Source organism: Pantherophis guttatus, chromosome 5 (genome assembly GCF_059756535.1).
Source record: "Pantherophis guttatus breed Tessera chromosome 5, ASM5975653v1, whole genome shotgun sequence".
Taxonomy (NCBI): Eukaryota; Metazoa; Chordata; class Lepidosauria; order Squamata; family Colubridae; genus Pantherophis; species Pantherophis guttatus.
Window position 1 is genome coordinate 97877964 of NC_142067.1, and position 17746 is coordinate 97895709.

The following is a 17746-nucleotide window of genomic DNA, read 5'->3' on the forward strand; positions in this document are numbered from 1 at the left end:
GAAAGTTCAAAAGTGTCAATATTCATTCTGACTTGTTTCATTTTCATAGAGTATCACAGGAAAAAATCATTGCCTTCACAATTCTGATCTTTGTAGGTACAAATACATGCAGCACCTGAATATCTTTTCCAAGATCTTCATTACTATTCACGTACTAGTCTGCAGGATATTTCTTATCTTTGCTGTTGATAGTCGATCTTAAAAGGCGGAAGTTATCTACCATGTCAGTATCTTCATTGTCAACGTAAGACTGCTTGGTGTACTATTGTCATTAATTTGCTCTTGATATTTTTATTTATCCAATTTATATCTATGAAACTCTGGGCAGCGAAAAAATGAAAATTAACAAATCTCATTAAAACAAGAATAAAGTAATTAAAACTTGCCCTGAAGCTTAATAAAAATATGAAATTGATAGACATATTCTTTCATAATTCATATGCCAACAAGAGTTGGGTGGCATAAAATTAATTCTTACCATCAGCAGCAGCAGCAGCAGCAGCAGCATCCTGCCTTCAATTACTGGATAAAAGTTAGGTCTTGTAAAAAAAGAATAGAGTAAGGGCTGTCCTTAGTTTTTTGTTGTTTTTTTGGGGGGGGAGGGGGCTATTTCTTTTTTTTTTTCTAATTCCATTTTTTTTCAATGTGCTTAACTTTCAATAGTCAATATTTCAGATTGGTGTTCAGATTTTCAGTTAAGAGTTGTATCATCAAACAGTACAGGTTATTGATGTTTCTTCCTCCTATTTAAAACATTTCCAAGAAAACTACCCTCAATATATTTTTCAGTTTGTGAAAGATCTATATTACTAATATTTAATGTGGAAGGGGACAAACATTCCTTGAAATATAACCCATTGTTAAGATAAAAACTGTACAAAATATTTCTCAACAAAATTAATATATTACATGAAATTTCTAGATCTTTATAAAATGTTTTTTTTCCAAGACAGAATGATAAGTCATCATTATAGAGTTTTAGGTATACATGAACATCATATCAATATTCTCATATATGAAATATAATGGTATATTTTTCTGATCTTATTCTATAAGAACTATTTTCAAAGTCGCATGTAATTTCAGTAACTATGAAATGTTATCTGATTACTGGTATATATTTTGCCACAAGATGGAGCTGTTTACAACAACCAATAATATTAGCTTTCCAAAAAAAAAAAGTAGGGAAAACTTGTAAAGTTGCAATAAATCAAATTTATGTCTTTAATAATGCCTGTTTAAATATTAGGCTTGGTTGTTATTAAAACCCATTCAGTTATCCAGATTTATTTACTTATACCTTCATTCAACTGGCATTGAATTCCATGGATTTTTAAAGCTTTGCTGAGGTATGGTTATAGATAACTCATTAGAAATACCCCTTTGTATCATTTTGATAACAACAAAGGTGCCCCTATTTATTGGGCAGCAGCTTTACTACAACTAGTTACAAAAACAACAGGCACCATCTAAGATAATGCACAGTTAAGGCAAGAATGATTTGAAACCAAAGAGTGATTTTTATTTTTTCTAATCCTGTCAATGATGTAAGGCCTTGGAATTTCTGCTTGCAGTATAAGTGTCTAGGATGTAATGGGACCAAAGTTGGTGAGATAGGAGAGATTTGCAAACAAAAGATTGACTTTGGAAATGGGCTGGGTTTGGGGGGGAAAACATTCCAGGAAAAAAAAATGTTCCAAGCTTTCTATGAGGGATACAGAATTTTGCATTGATCCATTTTAAATCCCTGACCACATTTTCTTCCCAGTCACGTGACCTAGAGCAGATCATATGTGGCCCAACCAATTGCACACAGCATGATAGAAGAGCAGAAAAATAAGCATATATTGCCTTCCCCAATTAGTCTCAAGGGAAGAGGATGAACATACTTTATTATACAGAAGAAAATAAAGATATATCCAATGGTCATTCTGGTGAAGATCAGAATTTTCAGCAGCCATGTTTTGCATGTTTCCTTTTCCTTGATGTTCTGAATAATTTACTAATATTAAATAAGTACATATCTATTATGATTAATTACTAAGAATTATTGATGCTATCTACTGTAGATCTTGGCTTGTCTACATAAGTAAGCCAAGACTGTGTCAGAGATTGGGAAGTCAGAACTAACTGGGAAGTCAAAACTACCTGGGAAGGTAGCCATAGAAAATCATTTCCATGTTGTTACAAAAAAAAATTACATAAATACAATCATGAAGTCACTTAGGATCAAACTCAAGCTGAAAGATTTACAATTTTTACAAACAATTATTGCAGAAATACAAAAGATGTATGTATGTTAATGCAAAATACTTGCCAAGATTGAACCCATCACTGGTTGTCAAAAGGAAAGTACAGCCAATCCAGACTTCATTTATTTATTTAATTTGTATGCTTCCAAGTCACAGATTCACAGAAGTTTACTCATGGATTAAAAAAGTTTAAAGTGTGGTAAATATAAACAAATAATTACTAATAATTGATCAAAGCTGTAACAATGCTAGGATAAATTATGACAACAATGATACTAAAAGTACCAAGACATAGTTTTAGGCAAAACAAATCAATAATGAAGTCTCTAAATGTGCTAAAAAGCGTTTTGGAATGCTCTAAAAATGTTCCAGCTTTAGGAAGCTATTGAGATAGAGCAAGCCTTAATTTTAAGGGGTGGGTACTCCATAAACCCAAAACAGCAGCAGCTGAGCAACAGTGCCTTCTGGCCTTCATTCCCCTTATTTCATAAAAGTGGACTATGTCTAAAACTTTCTCAATTCTACTTCCATTCAACTCATAACATGTGAGGAGGAGAGTTGGATGGAAGACAGTGTCAGGGTGAAACTCTTCAGTCTTTACTCATGTGGATCTTTAAGAAATTAATGATTGGTTGAAATAATACTAACTGCAGTTGAAGACTAGAAACAGTAACAAGAATAATTAGTGGTTAAGTTACGGGTAATTCTTGACTATAACCATCTGTTTAGTAATCGGGGTTTGTGACAGCACTGGGGGAAAAACTGACTGATTTTCACAAGTATTGCAGTAGCAATATTCTTATGATCAAAATTTGGTGTGTGGCAATCAGTATGTTTTTACATTTACAATATCCCAGGATAATGTAATCAGAATTTGCAATCTTCCCAGTGGGCTTCTGATGAACAAAGTCAGATTTGCTAAATGATTGTGGCAAAAAAGATTGTAAAATTGGGAAAGACTCATTTAACAACCTTACTTAGAAATAGAAATTCCAGTCCCAATTGTGGTTGTAAGTCGAGGACTACCAATACATTAACAAGCTTGTTGGTAGAACAATGATTCAGCTTGGGAGTATAGATTTTTCCTTCTCAGAAGAATTGGTATCGGAAGTATAAGAGCCACAGTGGCACAGTAGTTAGAGTGCAATATTGCAGGCTACTTCGGCTGACTGCCCGCTGCTTGCAATTTGGCAGTTTGAGTCTCACCAGGTTCAAGGTTGACTCAGCCTTCCATCCTTCTGAGGTGGGTAAAATGGGGGCAGATTGCCCCCAGATTGTTGGGGGCAATATGCTGACTCTGTAAACTGCTTAGAGAGTGCTGTAAAGCACTGTAAAGTGGTATATAAGTCTTAAGTGCTATTGCTATTGCTATCTGTTTTGTATTTCTTTAGGAATACATGTTAATTTTTTAGACATTAGTTTGGTTAAACTAGCTACAGTTAGTCTTCGACCACAATTGGAACCAGAACTTCCATTGTTAAGTGAGGCAATTGCTACATGAGTCACACCTGTTTTTATGAACTTTTTGCCATGGTTAAGCAAATCACAGTGGTTGTTAAATGGATCACATGGTTGTTAAATGAATCTGGCTCCCCCCCCTTTTCTTGTTAGAAGCTCTCTAGGAAGGTTCCAAATGGCAGTCATGTTTATGACTGCAGCTGTCATAAATACATGCCAGTTGCCACATGCCCAAATTTTTATCATGTAACTGAGGAAGCTTTGGTGGGCAAAAGCGTGAGGATCAGGTTGTAAATCACTTTTAGTGCTGTTATAACTTCAAACACTCATTACATGAATAAGTCATAAGTCAAGAACTATCTCCTTTATATAATTTAGAGAAATGCATTTGACCACTTGAGGTTCTACATCAAACTATTTTTGTGTGTTTCCAGACCCACAGATTATCTACAGCTTCCCCAAGTTCTATTAAGTCTAGTACAGATAGTCCTCAACTTATAACACTTCATTTAGTGATCATTTGAAGTTACAACTGCACTGAAAAATGTAACTTATGACCATTTTTCACACAACCGTTGTAGCATTTCCATGGTCACATGAACAAAATTTGAGTGCTTGGCAACTGGTTCATATTCATGACGGTTGCAATGTCTCGGGGTCATGTGATCCCCTTTTGTGACCTATCTAGCAAAGTTAATGGGGAAAACCAGATTCATTTAACAACTGGGTTACAAACTTCAGAATGGCAGTGATTCACTTAATTGTATCAGGAAAGATCGTAAAATGGGACAAAATTCAGTTAACAACAAAAATGTTGGGGTCAATTGTGCTCGTAAGTGGAGGACTACCTGTGGCAACAGCAATAGCACTTAGACTGATGTACTGCTCCCAGTTTCCATTTTTTTAAAAACTTGCTTTTGGTGTAGCCATAGCAAAAGATCCGATTATATTGTTCTTTTATACTGATGTTTTGTAATATATCACGCTAGAAAGATTTCATACTAATCCTGGATGCATTTATGCAGGAGCGAGGGATTAAGTTTTTGCAGGCAAACACCAGTCCCCTGAACCTCGAGGTGACATGTTGCTTTTCACACATGCTGTAAATTGTTCCCTCGATGGAGTCAGAGATACCGGATCGCCACATGCATCGCCATATGACTTTCAGATCATAAAACCCAAGTTTGCATCTGGAACACTATCTCCTCACCAGGGGTGGGTTCTACTTACCTTTAATATCGGTTCGCAATGGGGCCATGCGCACTTTGCTTGCTTTGCTCGCGCTCTTCTGCGAGTGCGCAGAAGCATTTTGATGACATCAGAGTCAGTGGGCGGAGCCTCCCGCTGGTTTTACTACCAGTTCTATAGAACTGGTGCGAACCAGGGGCAACCCACCGTTGCTCCTCACCTGTCCCAAAGGTGCTTTTTTCCAAGAGGCAACTGGACTTTCTGGTTTTTCTTTGAAGATGTTTCGCTTCTCATCCAGGAAGCTTCTTGAGAAATGAAACGTCTTCAAAGAAAAACCAGAAAGTCCAGTTGCCTCTTGGAAAAAAGCACCTTTGGCACAACCATGACCTGGATGACTGAGAATCTCCATGGACATTTAGCTATACACTTTGGGATGAACATCTTCTGAATGGTGCGGGAGTGTGAACGGATTTCCAGAAAAATTGCAAACTACAGGAACCATTTGCGGTTCAGTTTGAGATGCAGGCAGCACAGACTCATCCCCAACAGCTCAACAGTGAAGGGACACAGGGCAGAAAACATCCTGCAGAAAGCACAGCTCCATCTTCTCAATGAAAGAATAAAACAAATTAATTTCACAACTGAGGTTTTGAAAGAGAGAGTGGAACACAAACTCCCAGAGCTGAAATCACTTCTACTAACAGACGTATTGGAACAGGTCGCATAATTTATAAAGAAGGCACAACCTAACACAACAACCAGAGCTGAAGAAGCTTCTTGGATGAGAAGCGAAACGTCTTCAAAGAAAAACCAGAAAGGCCAGTTGCCTCTTGGGGGGAAAAAAAAGCATCTTTAGGACAACCGTGACCTTGATGACTGAGAACATCCATAGATTATCTCCTCACCTCCTTTGTTCCCCTCCCACCGAGGCCTGCAGGGGGCGCGCTTCCCTGACTCCAAAGATCGTGCGCTTTACTGCTGGGGACCTCCTGGAAGGGAGCTCAGAGGCTCAGCCTCTTGCACATAGTAATAGCGGTGCGCAGCTCTTGGCCGAAGCCGGTAAGTGATTGGGGAGGGAGGGGCCCCAGATTTTAGTTGAGTTTGCGGGCGGGGGCGGGAGAATGGGGCGGGAGAATGGGGGCGTCTGTCCCCCTAGCCTCAAAGCCCGCCCTGAGGCTGAGCTGCGGATCCATCCATCTTTCCCCCCCCCTGCCCGGGCTCCAAAATCTCGGCGTTGCAAAAACATTTTTTTTAAAAAAAAATGCAAGCCCTGAGTTGCCTCGGGTGAATGGCGTGCCGGGGTTGAGGCGTGGGCGTTGCTTGGCTTTCTGAGTGGGAGCCTTCATTTCGCTCTGTGGGGAACTTCAGGGAGCCGCCTCCGGTGGGTGGCACGCTCGGGGGTGAGCCAGGGCTGGGCTAAATCGGTGGGTGCGAATTTCCTTGAATTGCACAGAATTCTGTTAAGCTGCGGGCCCAATAATGCGGTAACAGAGGAACCGGGAAGGCTCTGTATTATATAATCATTGCTCCGTGGTCGTTTATTTCCTTTCGCCGTTTTTTCATGAACTGTAGATTCCATTCTAGCAACTTGATGCCATATAGATATTCACACCAAAGATAATGTTGGGGTGTTAATGTTGCTTGTTTTTGCTTTCTTATCAAGGATGAGATGTCTGGTAAAGAAGGTACTTTCCTACAATTATCAATTTCCCTTGAATTCTTGTTTTCACACACACACACACACCCCTTCTCAGGTCCAAACGTTTTCACACACACATCCTAGGTATAATAAATTGGTGCAGAAGCCTTGCTGCAATTATGACATTTGTACCTAACTCTACCATCGATCAATAATCCTAACCCTAATTTACAGGTCTCTTTTTGGAGTGGGGAAACAGGAGAGAATATAATCGAATGGTGCACAAAACTCCTTGGCAGGTAAAAGATTTTTTCTGTACAAAAAAACAAACAAAGGCCCTCCATTGAAAAATGAATGGTAGTCTGTAGAAAACCATGCTGTGTATTGTGATTATTATAACTTTACTTGGTTCCAAAAGACAGTCAAGAGGGATAAATCCACCCCATCCACAATGCCCAAGGCCTTGGTTCCTTCAGTGATTTACTGTCCGTTTAATAATATCACTGATCCCTTTTAATAGATTCCCAAAGTGTGTATTTAGAACATTCCTCAGCAATTTCTGAGGAATGGATCAGGTTACGGGCCTTTTGTAACTTATTGTATAAGAGTGAAGCAGTTTACTTATGGAAGTTGTGGGTTCTCAGTCTCTGGAGACGTGGACAGCTACTTCTCAGGATGGTTTAATTGATTTCCCCACAGATTGCAAATGATAGTTGGTAATTCAATTGTTCCATGTATATTTATGTATGTTCAGAGAATATAGTAGGAACAACAAATCTTGCTTTTTAGGGAGAAGAAATTTACAAGTGGAATGACTCTTATGGATCATGTGCTACTATTAGGAACAGTTGCACCAAGCCCATTTAATACCATAAGAAGGCCCTTGTTTCAATGTTTCTTCATTCAAATCTGTATAAAAATTGGGTTGTTGTGGAGTTCCCTTCATGCAAGAAGTTTGTTGTATAGTCATCTCATGCCATCCATACATGTTTCTGACTTGTGGAGATTTATTTACTGCTTTATTGACTCAAGCTTCTAAGCTGCTTCCATCATATAATGACAACAAAAAAATCCAAGATCCATTCCAGAAGGGAAAAAAGCTTTCAGGAAAGGTATAGTCATAGAACCAAGAGTAAGGGGGTCTCATGCAGGGGTGGGCTGCTGGGGGTCCGCAGGGGTTCAGGAGAACCTCTAGCTAAGATTCTGTGCAGTTCAGAGAACCCCCAAATCCCACTCCTGGCTGGCCCCGCCACCCGCCCCTCCCAGGAGTCCCCATGCGGCCCGTTTTGGAGCAGGTAAGTGCAGGGCGGACATGGAGGCTTGGAGAGGGCAAAAAATGGGCCTACCGGAAGTTCGGGAAGGCCAGAAACAGGCCCGTTTCCGGTCTCCAGAGGGCCTCTGGAGCCTGGGGAGGCCATTTTCGCTCAAAAAAAGCCTCCAGGGCCTGGGGGGACAAAAACACTCCCCCCCGCCATGGGGAAAGAGGCCGACTAGGCCATGCCCACCCAGCAACCACACAGAGAACCCCTTGCTAAAATTTTGGAAGCCCACCTCTGGTCTCATGCCCTATAAACTATACTTAACACCATACATAATGACTGATATTCTAAAGATCTTTCTTTTTCTGTATGACTGGGTAGAAGAGCATTATTTGAAAAAGTGTTATTTTCCTAGTTTAATCCTGAAAAAAATAATCTCATGGGATTTATTTTGGGCTCAGCAACATGCTTGAAATAAATATGTATGGCTTCATGTCATATCAACAGCTCACTTTTTAAAGAAATTAACAATTGCTTATAGATTTGAAATTTGACATGGGAATCCCAGGAGTTGATTATAATCAGGATTTTTTTTCTTTTTAAAATATGACCTCTAGTGGTGACAACTCTTATTAGCTAGATTTCCAGATTGCTGAAAACTATCCATTTGAAATTATTATAAGTATTTATTTTCACTCCCACATTCCTTCGTTTTTATTAAAAACAAGAACACTGGAGTCTTTCTTCGGCAACCTAAACAGATGCAGTTACTTCTTTTATTTCTTTTTTGATATGGTTCTTCATAAAACATTTTCCAGTCCTGTGTCATTCCTTTAAAAATGGAATTAGTCCATTTTGTATTTGTGTTTTGTTTATAAACATGAATGACTTGCAATAAATTTAACTTTTATGATAGAAGCAGGAATAGAGATTTGAAACTTAATCTATTAAAGATCAAGGCCTTTGTTATTTGACTCATTCATGAACTAAGCAATCACGCATTATGTATAAATGGCAAAAAATTACAGCTAGTACATGAATTTGTACACCTTGGCAGAGTGCTTACTAAAGATGGGGAAATGGATGAAAAAAATTTAAAAGCTATGCAAATGATTTAATGCTACTTAAGACTTCCCTAGAGTGTGTGTGTTTATGTATATTTGTGTGTCTGAACCCATATCCCCCTTCAAGTTTTTGGCTACTGCCTGGTCTAGTCTCTGCAATTTTCTTGGCAAGGTTTTTTGGATTGGTTTTTTTTTTACCTCCTCCCTAGGACTGTGAGCAACTGGCCAAGGTCACTCAGCAGGCTTTGTGTCAAAGGCAGGGCTAGAACTCATGGTTTCCTGGTATCTAGTCTGATGCCATAACTACTACACCAAACCTTAGACTTGTGGCAGCCAAAATCTTGATTAACTCAAAACAGCTGGATTTTGCTTCAGTTAGATTATGACTCACCTTGAACGTCCTAGTCAAATGCTGAACTGTGGAGAAAACTCATTTTTTTTCTTTGTCAATATTCCTTAAGTGCCCACAATAAAGGAAATATGATTATATGGCTGGCTCATGTGAAGAAAATGAAGAAAGATTTACTGACAAAGCGTACATGAAAGAAAAGTGAAGGGGGGGAGTGTTAGTAGAAAAGGGAAACTTGTGTGGGTGGGGTTGATGAAATCCTCCAAAACAAGGTGAGAAGTTTGAAGAACGAAACGACGGAGTGAAAGCTAATATGGTAGCAGAGAAGTATGGAGATGTATAGTAGATGGTATTGATGGAAACCTGATTCTTTTTACCCAATTCTCAATTGCTTATTGTTAACTCTTTCTGCATTTTGCACATGTTGCTTAACCTGGAAGGGACCAGCATGATAGGTATGTTTATATGTATTACATTATATATCCTATCAACTACTTTTCTTCAACATTATGGTTCCTCTTCCCTTCTTAAACTGATCTTCCAATTCCTTGGCACTGATCTACCCACCCTTCTGGGTTTAATAAGTTGATCCCTCCCTCTTTCTCTATTCCCTTTCATCTATACAACAGCATCAAAATAATTGGTTACAATGATGCAATTAAAGCCTTGGTATGTGTTAATGCATACTCAAAAAGGACACATTCTGTAGTCATGTTAGTCATCATGCCTCTTAGACACTCTTTCTCTGCAGAGGCTCCTGCTGCAGCTATATCATCTTCCTTTATAAACGGGACTCAATATCATACATCTTGTTCAAAATCTTCAGATTGATAAATTCTCCGCATAACTACAGATTCCAGGATTCTGTAATCAGTAGCCAGATGAGCTGTAATGTGTACAAAAGTCTCTAAAGTTTGGCCAAATGGATCCATATTAGTCTAGGAATCTGCCCCTTCAGATGTATCAGCTGTATTAAAAATCACATTTTAAGAAAATCCGACTTTCCATCTAAGGAGACTTCATTACATAAAATAATCTGCACCTCACTTCTGTTGCAACTTTCACCGCTGTTTGAAAAATCAGCTGAAGTGTATGCATTTGATAGCTGAAATCACTTTAGCTTGGAATGATTTGCTAAATTAAAATAGCATAATAATTAAGAATTATGTTAAGAATAATTAATATATCAACAGCTTCCTTACCTTTCAGTTGCCTCCATGTGTGTGAACTATGCAAAATTGCTTTAAAATGAGAGTAGGAGTGTTTGATAGATTTTGCCCCATTTTCAAAAACTCCTCTTTTGAATGGTGAACATTAGGGTGATGCTTGGAGAAAACACTCAAATCAAGTAGTTACAGTTCAATTTTATGCAAGGTAACCATGGAGCATCTGCCCTAACATTCACAAATTGCTTTGACATTTGAATGCAAAAGCAATTTGTCAGTTCTACTAAAGACCTATCTGGGTTTTAAAAAGCAAAAGAAAATACTCCAAGCCAGGTTTGCATATACATGTTAATTACTTCACTGCTCACCCACATCTACAAATCATCACGATACCACAGAGAGAACATTCATACTACCATATATTAAAGTAATACGGTTTTGCAATGAATTGATAAGCACATTCATTTGTAATTCAAGAAGGAGAAATCAAATGTGGATGTATGTCTCAGGTGAACTAGCATCTAATTTAGGATAAATAACTTAGTCAAGGACAAAAAAGTTAGTCAATTAATGGTATGTTTTCCAAGAGGTAGGATTCAACAATAACAAAAATGGACAAGAAAATTAATAAGCATCAAAGGTAAATCAAAGTACCTGGCTGGAGGATATGTGGGACTGTCTTTGTGACATGCAGAACTACATAAATGCTATTCCTTGCCTGACTGTTTCCGAATGAGGTCTAGTAAAGGTTTGCTGTGGTGCAAGCCACTATGGTGGCTTGCACAAAGAAGGCTGCAAACCTTCTTTGCAGAGGTTTGCCATACTGAGATGTTCAATGGATCAGAGATGGTGTTATTACAAGATATAAAATGAATTTTGGTTTGGATTATGTTAGAATGCATGAAGAAGTTTTCCTTCTGTTTCAGAGGTTTGTTTATTGGGGCAAAAATTCCTTGGGAGCCAGGAAGGCATTTTGGGTTTGTAGTCACAACAACTTAAAGGCTTGATCATTGAAAAAACTAGATACACACATAGCAAATCTTTACTGATTCTGAAAACAAAGCAGAAAGGATGAAAAATAATGTAATCCAAGCAAATGGTTATTGGGTAAGCCAAGGTCCTTCATCCTTGTTACTTGGGAGATAAATGATGTGGGAATGCCAATTTGGCCTAGTGGTTAAGGTACCTGGTTAGAAAGCAGGAGGCTGTGAATTTTAGTAAATCAAGATGGCAAACATACACAACAAACCTTCCTCCTATTTTCCCCATAACAACAACCTTGGGAAATGAGCTGGGCTAAGAGAGAGTGATTGGCCCAAAGTCACCCAGCTGGTTTTCATGGCTAAAAGCTGATTCAGAGTTGTCCACACCTTCTAGGAGTCAATGCCACATACCTATGCTGAGAAGGGGTTGATGGCTGATCTGTGCTTTGCTATTTGAGGGTCACTAGCCATAATTTTAAAATTCATGGATATATAAAAGGAATGCCAATGCTACCCTTTCCAAATAGATGCATATGTTCCACTCAAGGCAGTGCCGGAAGTCAGCTTGAGCCTTAAAGTGGGACTAGAACTCTCTGTTTCCTGCTTTCTAGTCTGGTGCCTTAACCACTAGACCTAAATGAGCAGATGAACTGTCAAAGAGTAGAATTTTTGGATCACCTGATTTTGAGATGCAATTTTCTATTGATTTGTATTAACTAAGATCATTTTAAAGAGCCGGTCTTCACAGATCTTCTGAAATAATGGGTTCCCTCAAAACCTTCTTGTTCTGTGTGAAGAGATCAGGATTTGAATACTTCTCTGCTTGTAGCTTCATGCTGCATGGCACCAAAAGGGGGAACCAGAGCAGATTGATTGTTGGATGGATAGGAAGAATACATGAAAATGGCAATTTATTTAGGCAACCAACTTACTTTGGGACTTTACTAGCAGCAGTGAAACTTTTAATTATGCTCTCATTTGACCATAGAGATAACTGGTGGAACTTTTGTGTGATCTCAAGATCCTATTTCAGAAGTTAAGACACCTTTCAACAAGTGTGATACAAAATCAATGTGTACACTTAAGTGTAAGGAAGGTTACTTAGCACCTATGGGGTGTTTTCCAATCCTGAGTGCATGGTTTTTTGCATTTATGGAGCACTGATGCTTATGCTTTTTTACTTTCTTATTGGGGGAGGGCGAAGTGCTTTAAAATTAGATATTGACTCCCAACAGTTTGTCATATTTTCTTGAATTTCAAATATTTCTTGAATATTTTATCCAGTTTTCTAGATCTCAAAGTCCCTGAAGAAAAGTTCTTGGCAGTGGCTTCCTTATTGTTCTCTGTTCAGAAATGCAACAACTTGTACGTTATTCTATGATCTGTCAACGATTGCTGAAAATCTGTTCTACAGACAGACTTGCTGAGACGGACTCATTTTTGTTTAGAGTTGTGTGGCAAACACAATGGAAAAATGGCAGGAGCTGAAGAGCTAGCAGGAAGACTATGGTGGCCTTGCCTTTTTCTTTCTTTCTTTCTGCCTTTCCAGTATTTTGTCTTAGAATGGCATGGAACAAGACACCTTCAGACATGTTCTTTTCCTTTAATGAGAGTATCCAATTCACCACCTCTGCTCATACATCCTTGCCAGTTTCACTCAGGATATTAATGGCTATACTAATGCTCCTTATGATTGCCATTGGATTCTTAGGCAACACCATTGTCTGCTTGATTGTTTACCAGAAACCAGCCATGCGTTCAGCAATAAATCTACTTTTAGCTACACTGGCTTTCTCTGACATTATGTTGTCTTTAGTCTGCATGCCATTTACTGCTGTCACCATTATTACAGTAAACTGGAGTTTTGGAGCTCACTTCTGCCGCATATCTGCCATGCTTTATTGGTTTTTTGTCTTGGAAGGGGTCTCAATACTCTCAATTATTAGTGTGGATAGATTCCTCATTATTGTCCAGCACCAAGACAAGCTGAATCCCCATCGTGCCAAAGTCGTGATAGCTGTTTCGTGGGTCTTCTCGTTTTGTATCTCCTTTCCTTCCGTTGTTGGGTGGACATTTATGGAAGTGCCAAGCAGGGCTCCCCAGTGTGTCCTTGGATACACTGAGTTCCCTTCAGACCGAGCTTATGCAGTGATGCTGCTTGTGGCCACTTTCTTTGTCCCTTTTGGCATTATGTTGTATTCTTACCTTTGCATCCTGAACACTGTCCGTCAGAACACAGTCCGGATCCACAACCACACTGAGAACATCTGCCTCAGCCAGGTGAGCAGGCTAAGTCTAGTAAGATTGCAAAAGCCTCGCCACATTGATGTAGACATGAGCTTCAAAACTAGGGCATTCACTACCATCTTTATTCTGTTTGTTGGCTTTTCCCTATGCTGGCTTCCGTACACAGTCTTTAGCCTGATGTCTGTCTTCAGCCAACGGTTCTATTACAGCCCCTCTTTCTATACCACTAGCACTTACGTACTGTGGCTGAGTTACCTCAAGTCCGTTTTCAACCCCATCATCTACTGCTGGAGGATCAAGAAATTCCGTGAGTCCTGTCTGGAGTTCATGCCAAAAACATTTAAAATCTTTCCACAAGTGCCTGGACGGACAAAACGGAAAATAAGGCCAAGCACAATATATATCTGCAGTAATCCCCCATCTGGAGTTTAGAAATAAACCATGATCATTAATGTATTAGAAAGGAAAATGTGGAATGGATGAATTCAACTTTAATGGACTCTAGATAGTTCATCCTGGTAAAAAAAATCCTGGGTCAGCAGCTGTCAGTTTTGAAATTAGAAATATTTCTTTTAACACTGCCTTTAATAGTGTTAATACTGTTTGAAGTACTGTTTTATGAACTAGCTATGTACCCAGATACTTGGGGGCAATATGCTGACTCTGTAAACCACTTAGAGAGAGCTGTAAAGCACTATGAAGCGGTATATAAGTCTAAGTGCTATTGCTGTTGCTATCATATTTGAGGATTGTCTGTTTCAAGTTGAATTACAGCACATTATTACATTATCCTAAGTGTGGTTTTATCAAATCTTCTACCAATAATAACACTGCCTTTGTAATTTTATGTACTTCCAGTTAAAAGAATAAACATCAGCATACCTGCTTTTTTATTTCAGTGTCTATCCTTTCAATCAAATTGGTTATCAAAAACAAGTATCAAATTGCAACCTGAATATCTTACAGGGAGAGCCATTTTTGCATTCTGACATTTTACAGTTGGGGTTGGTTTAGATCTCTGTCTATCTTTAAATAATGTAAGATAATCAAGGTTCAAATTAAAAGAACATGGATGATTTAATCTTTTCCCCTGCTACAGAGTCCTTATCAAAACTGCTTTTCCTTGCACAAAAAAAAAAGCTATTGAAAAATCCCGCAAATAAGGATTGTGGTCATCAGGATCACAACAAAAGGAAAACAAATTAATCCCTTACCTATACATATGCAAACAGTTCTGATTGTAATTATTTGTTGTTGTGATTTCAAAGGAAAATATGCAACAAGCAAATTAAATACACTACAGCATTTAATACAGATATCCCCTAAACTATGACAGGTCACTTAACAATCTTTCAAAGTTACAACAGACCTCCCTCCCCTCCCAGAAAAAAAAACTACATACTATCCTGTTTCAAAGTTACAAACAGCTGCAAGACGCTTGTGGTCATTGACCCTTACAATCGACCATAGGGCAGCTGCTTCTCAAAATGAGCTGCTCAAAAACTTTGCTTAACCCCAGGGGTGAAATCCAGCAGGTTGTGGAGAACCGGTAATGGAAATTTTGAGTAGTTTGGAGAACTGGCAAATATCACCTCTGGCTGGTTGGGAATGGAGTGGGGTGGGAATGGAGATTTTACAATAGCCTTTTCCCAGGAGTGGGGAGGGAATGGGGATTTTGCAATATCCTTCCCCTGGAGTGAGATGGGAATGGAGATTTTGCAATATCCTTCCCCCAGGAATGGGGATTTTGCAGTATCCTTCCCCCAGGAGTGGGGAGGGAATGGGGATTTTGCAGTATCTTTCCCCTGCCACGCCCACCAAGCCACATCCACAGAACCGGTAGTAAAAAAAATTGAATTTCACCCCTGCATAACCCTCTCCCTCCCCTCAGAAATCCACATTTCTTCAGTAAAGAAAACAAACAAAAAAAGCTGACATTCCCTTTTAAAATCCTCATTTGCTAAATTCACTGCATGCCTAGAAAAAGGGTGACAATAATCTCTAAAATACTCACCTTGACTCCAGGCTAGAGTAAAAGAAAGAAACAGAGAAAATATTTTTGCAGCATTCCTGGAAGGCGCCGAAAACATCTAAAACACAAATGTGCAGCAAATGGCTAGGCCACAAACTTTGTCCTAAAAGCAGTCGGACAGACAGCAAAGGTAGAAACTGGGTTCTAAAGGCAGGCAGGCAGCACTTGGAAACTTGAAATCTATTTCCAAATTTAGCAAATGAGGTTTGTAAAAGGGATAGAGATTGGAGGGCAGAGGCGGAGTTTAGTTTCAACACATAATGGGGGGTGGGCAGTCTCCCCCTCCCAGGTTGTTTGTTTTCTTTATTGAAGAAATGTGTGTTTCTGGGGGAGGGGGGCTAAGCAAGGGGAAGGTTTCGGGAAGCTCATCTGAAGCTGCTGCCTTTGTATACACACAGTTGATTTCCCCAAAGCCCAGCAAGAGCCAGGAGATGGCCAGCTGATCGGAGCAAAGGCCCTGCTCACAAGTGTGAGGTTTCCTTGGGAAGCCATCTAGCTAGGCTCTTCCCCCTGCTTTTCAAAGCTTTTGCTGCTTGTCTGCTTCTGTCAGAATATTTATCACTGGGAAGACATGGTAACAGGGTCAGCCAATGAATAGGCATACCAGCTAAGTCAGCCAATGGGAGCTGAAACAGTTTGGAGTCTGGGCGTGGCTTAGCTCTGAGTGCTGTGCTGAGAACTGAAACAAGTCTGGTCTTGTCTGCACTCTGAATAAAAATGGAAACCAATCTCTCCTCTCTATCACGTTGGAAGAATCAGCTATTGGTATTGTACAATTACTCATATGTTGTTATGTATATAAAGAAGTTGATGAATCCTGCTGAATCAGTTATCTGTGTGTGCTTTCTGGATGTGCTTTTTGCAACAAACTCTGACAGCTTCTTTATACAGTTGGGTATCAATCTAGTTATTTGGAAATTGTCTGTTATGCAAGTCTTTGGAGAATTCATTTCTAGGCTTCTCAGAAGTGGGTCTATCTTCTCAAGAGCCCTTATTCGGAATAAGGCCTTCCTAGGACAGGTTGTGATAATAGTAGGAAAGAAGACAGGTGACCAGATCTTATGTCCTGCTTGACTAATGGTTCCTCAAGTGCTTCATGTGCACAGCAGTCCTGCCTATACATACCTCTCCTTTGAAAAGACGGGCTTCTCCACATTAAAATTCACGTTTTGGAGGAGAAATAGGAATGCTTTCTTTAGTTCCATCCTTTCTCCCCCAGGATGACAGGGAAGGGCATTGAAGTGTTTGCAATTAAAGTTGTAGTGCTGACATTCTTGTCGTAGGAAGGCAAGGGGGTAGATGGGCATTGCCTGATTCTAGTTATTTTCATGTCCAAATCTCTCATAGATTTGGAATTTGAATCTGAATTGCTATCATCTTTGCTTCAGGAAACTTCAAAATCATGAGATAGGCAATTCTCTCTCCAACAGAGAAATGGAAGAATATAAACCCCCATGTTGTTTGTCCATGTTTGTCGTAAAAATGAAGCAGCAACATGAATTGCTATTATTCTCCTGCTGCAGCCAAGCTGGTATGGTATAAACTCTCAAAAATTGACAATGGTGTCCAATCTGAAGCAGATTCTAAATTAAGACAAAACCTCATATCAAGGGTCTCCAATTCTGAAACTGGTTTTTTTTAAAACCAGAAGAAAGCTTTTACTACGGTACAACTAACTTTTACTTAATATGGGCTAGTACTAGTTCAAGAAATGAATTGCTGATAAATTAGCAATCCTGCTGCATTCTTTTCTGATTCTGCCAGGAAGACATGATTTGCCTCTGGCTTCCTACAAGCCTCATAGCCCAAGAAGTAATTATGATTTCTCTTTTGAGCACATTCTTTCCACCCTGTCTGCTAACTCATTCTAATAAAGTTATTGGATGCACAAATAGTACACTTCACATATACATAGTTTTGGAAGATGGTCAAAATACCACTTCCAATAGCTATGCCTGCATAGGGTAAAGAGGTAGAAATGTTTATTTCATTTGATCTCAGTGTCCATAACAAATAAAAGAGATTTCCCCCCGCCCCGCAAACTTAGCTAGGGCAACCTACCAAGCCTGAACTTAGGTAGCAATTGCAACACACTAAGCCAAAACTAAG

General features: G+C 39.2%; 1 protein-coding gene across 1 annotated transcript; it reads left to right on the plus strand.

Moving 5' to 3' along the window:
- The first annotated feature begins 5876 nt into the window (after window positions 1-5876).
- On the plus strand, window positions 5877-14491 carry GPR45 (G protein-coupled receptor 45). The gene is made up of 3 exons (XM_034419710.2): window positions 5877-5957; window positions 6772-6836; window positions 12643-14491. The coding sequence occupies exon 3, from the start codon at window positions 12865-12867 to the stop codon at window positions 14035-14037; it is 1173 nt and encodes a 390-aa protein (XP_034275601.2). The 5' UTR covers window positions 5877-5957; window positions 6772-6836; window positions 12643-12864; the 3' UTR covers window positions 14038-14491.
- The last annotated feature ends 3255 nt before the right edge of the window (window positions 14492-17746 follow it).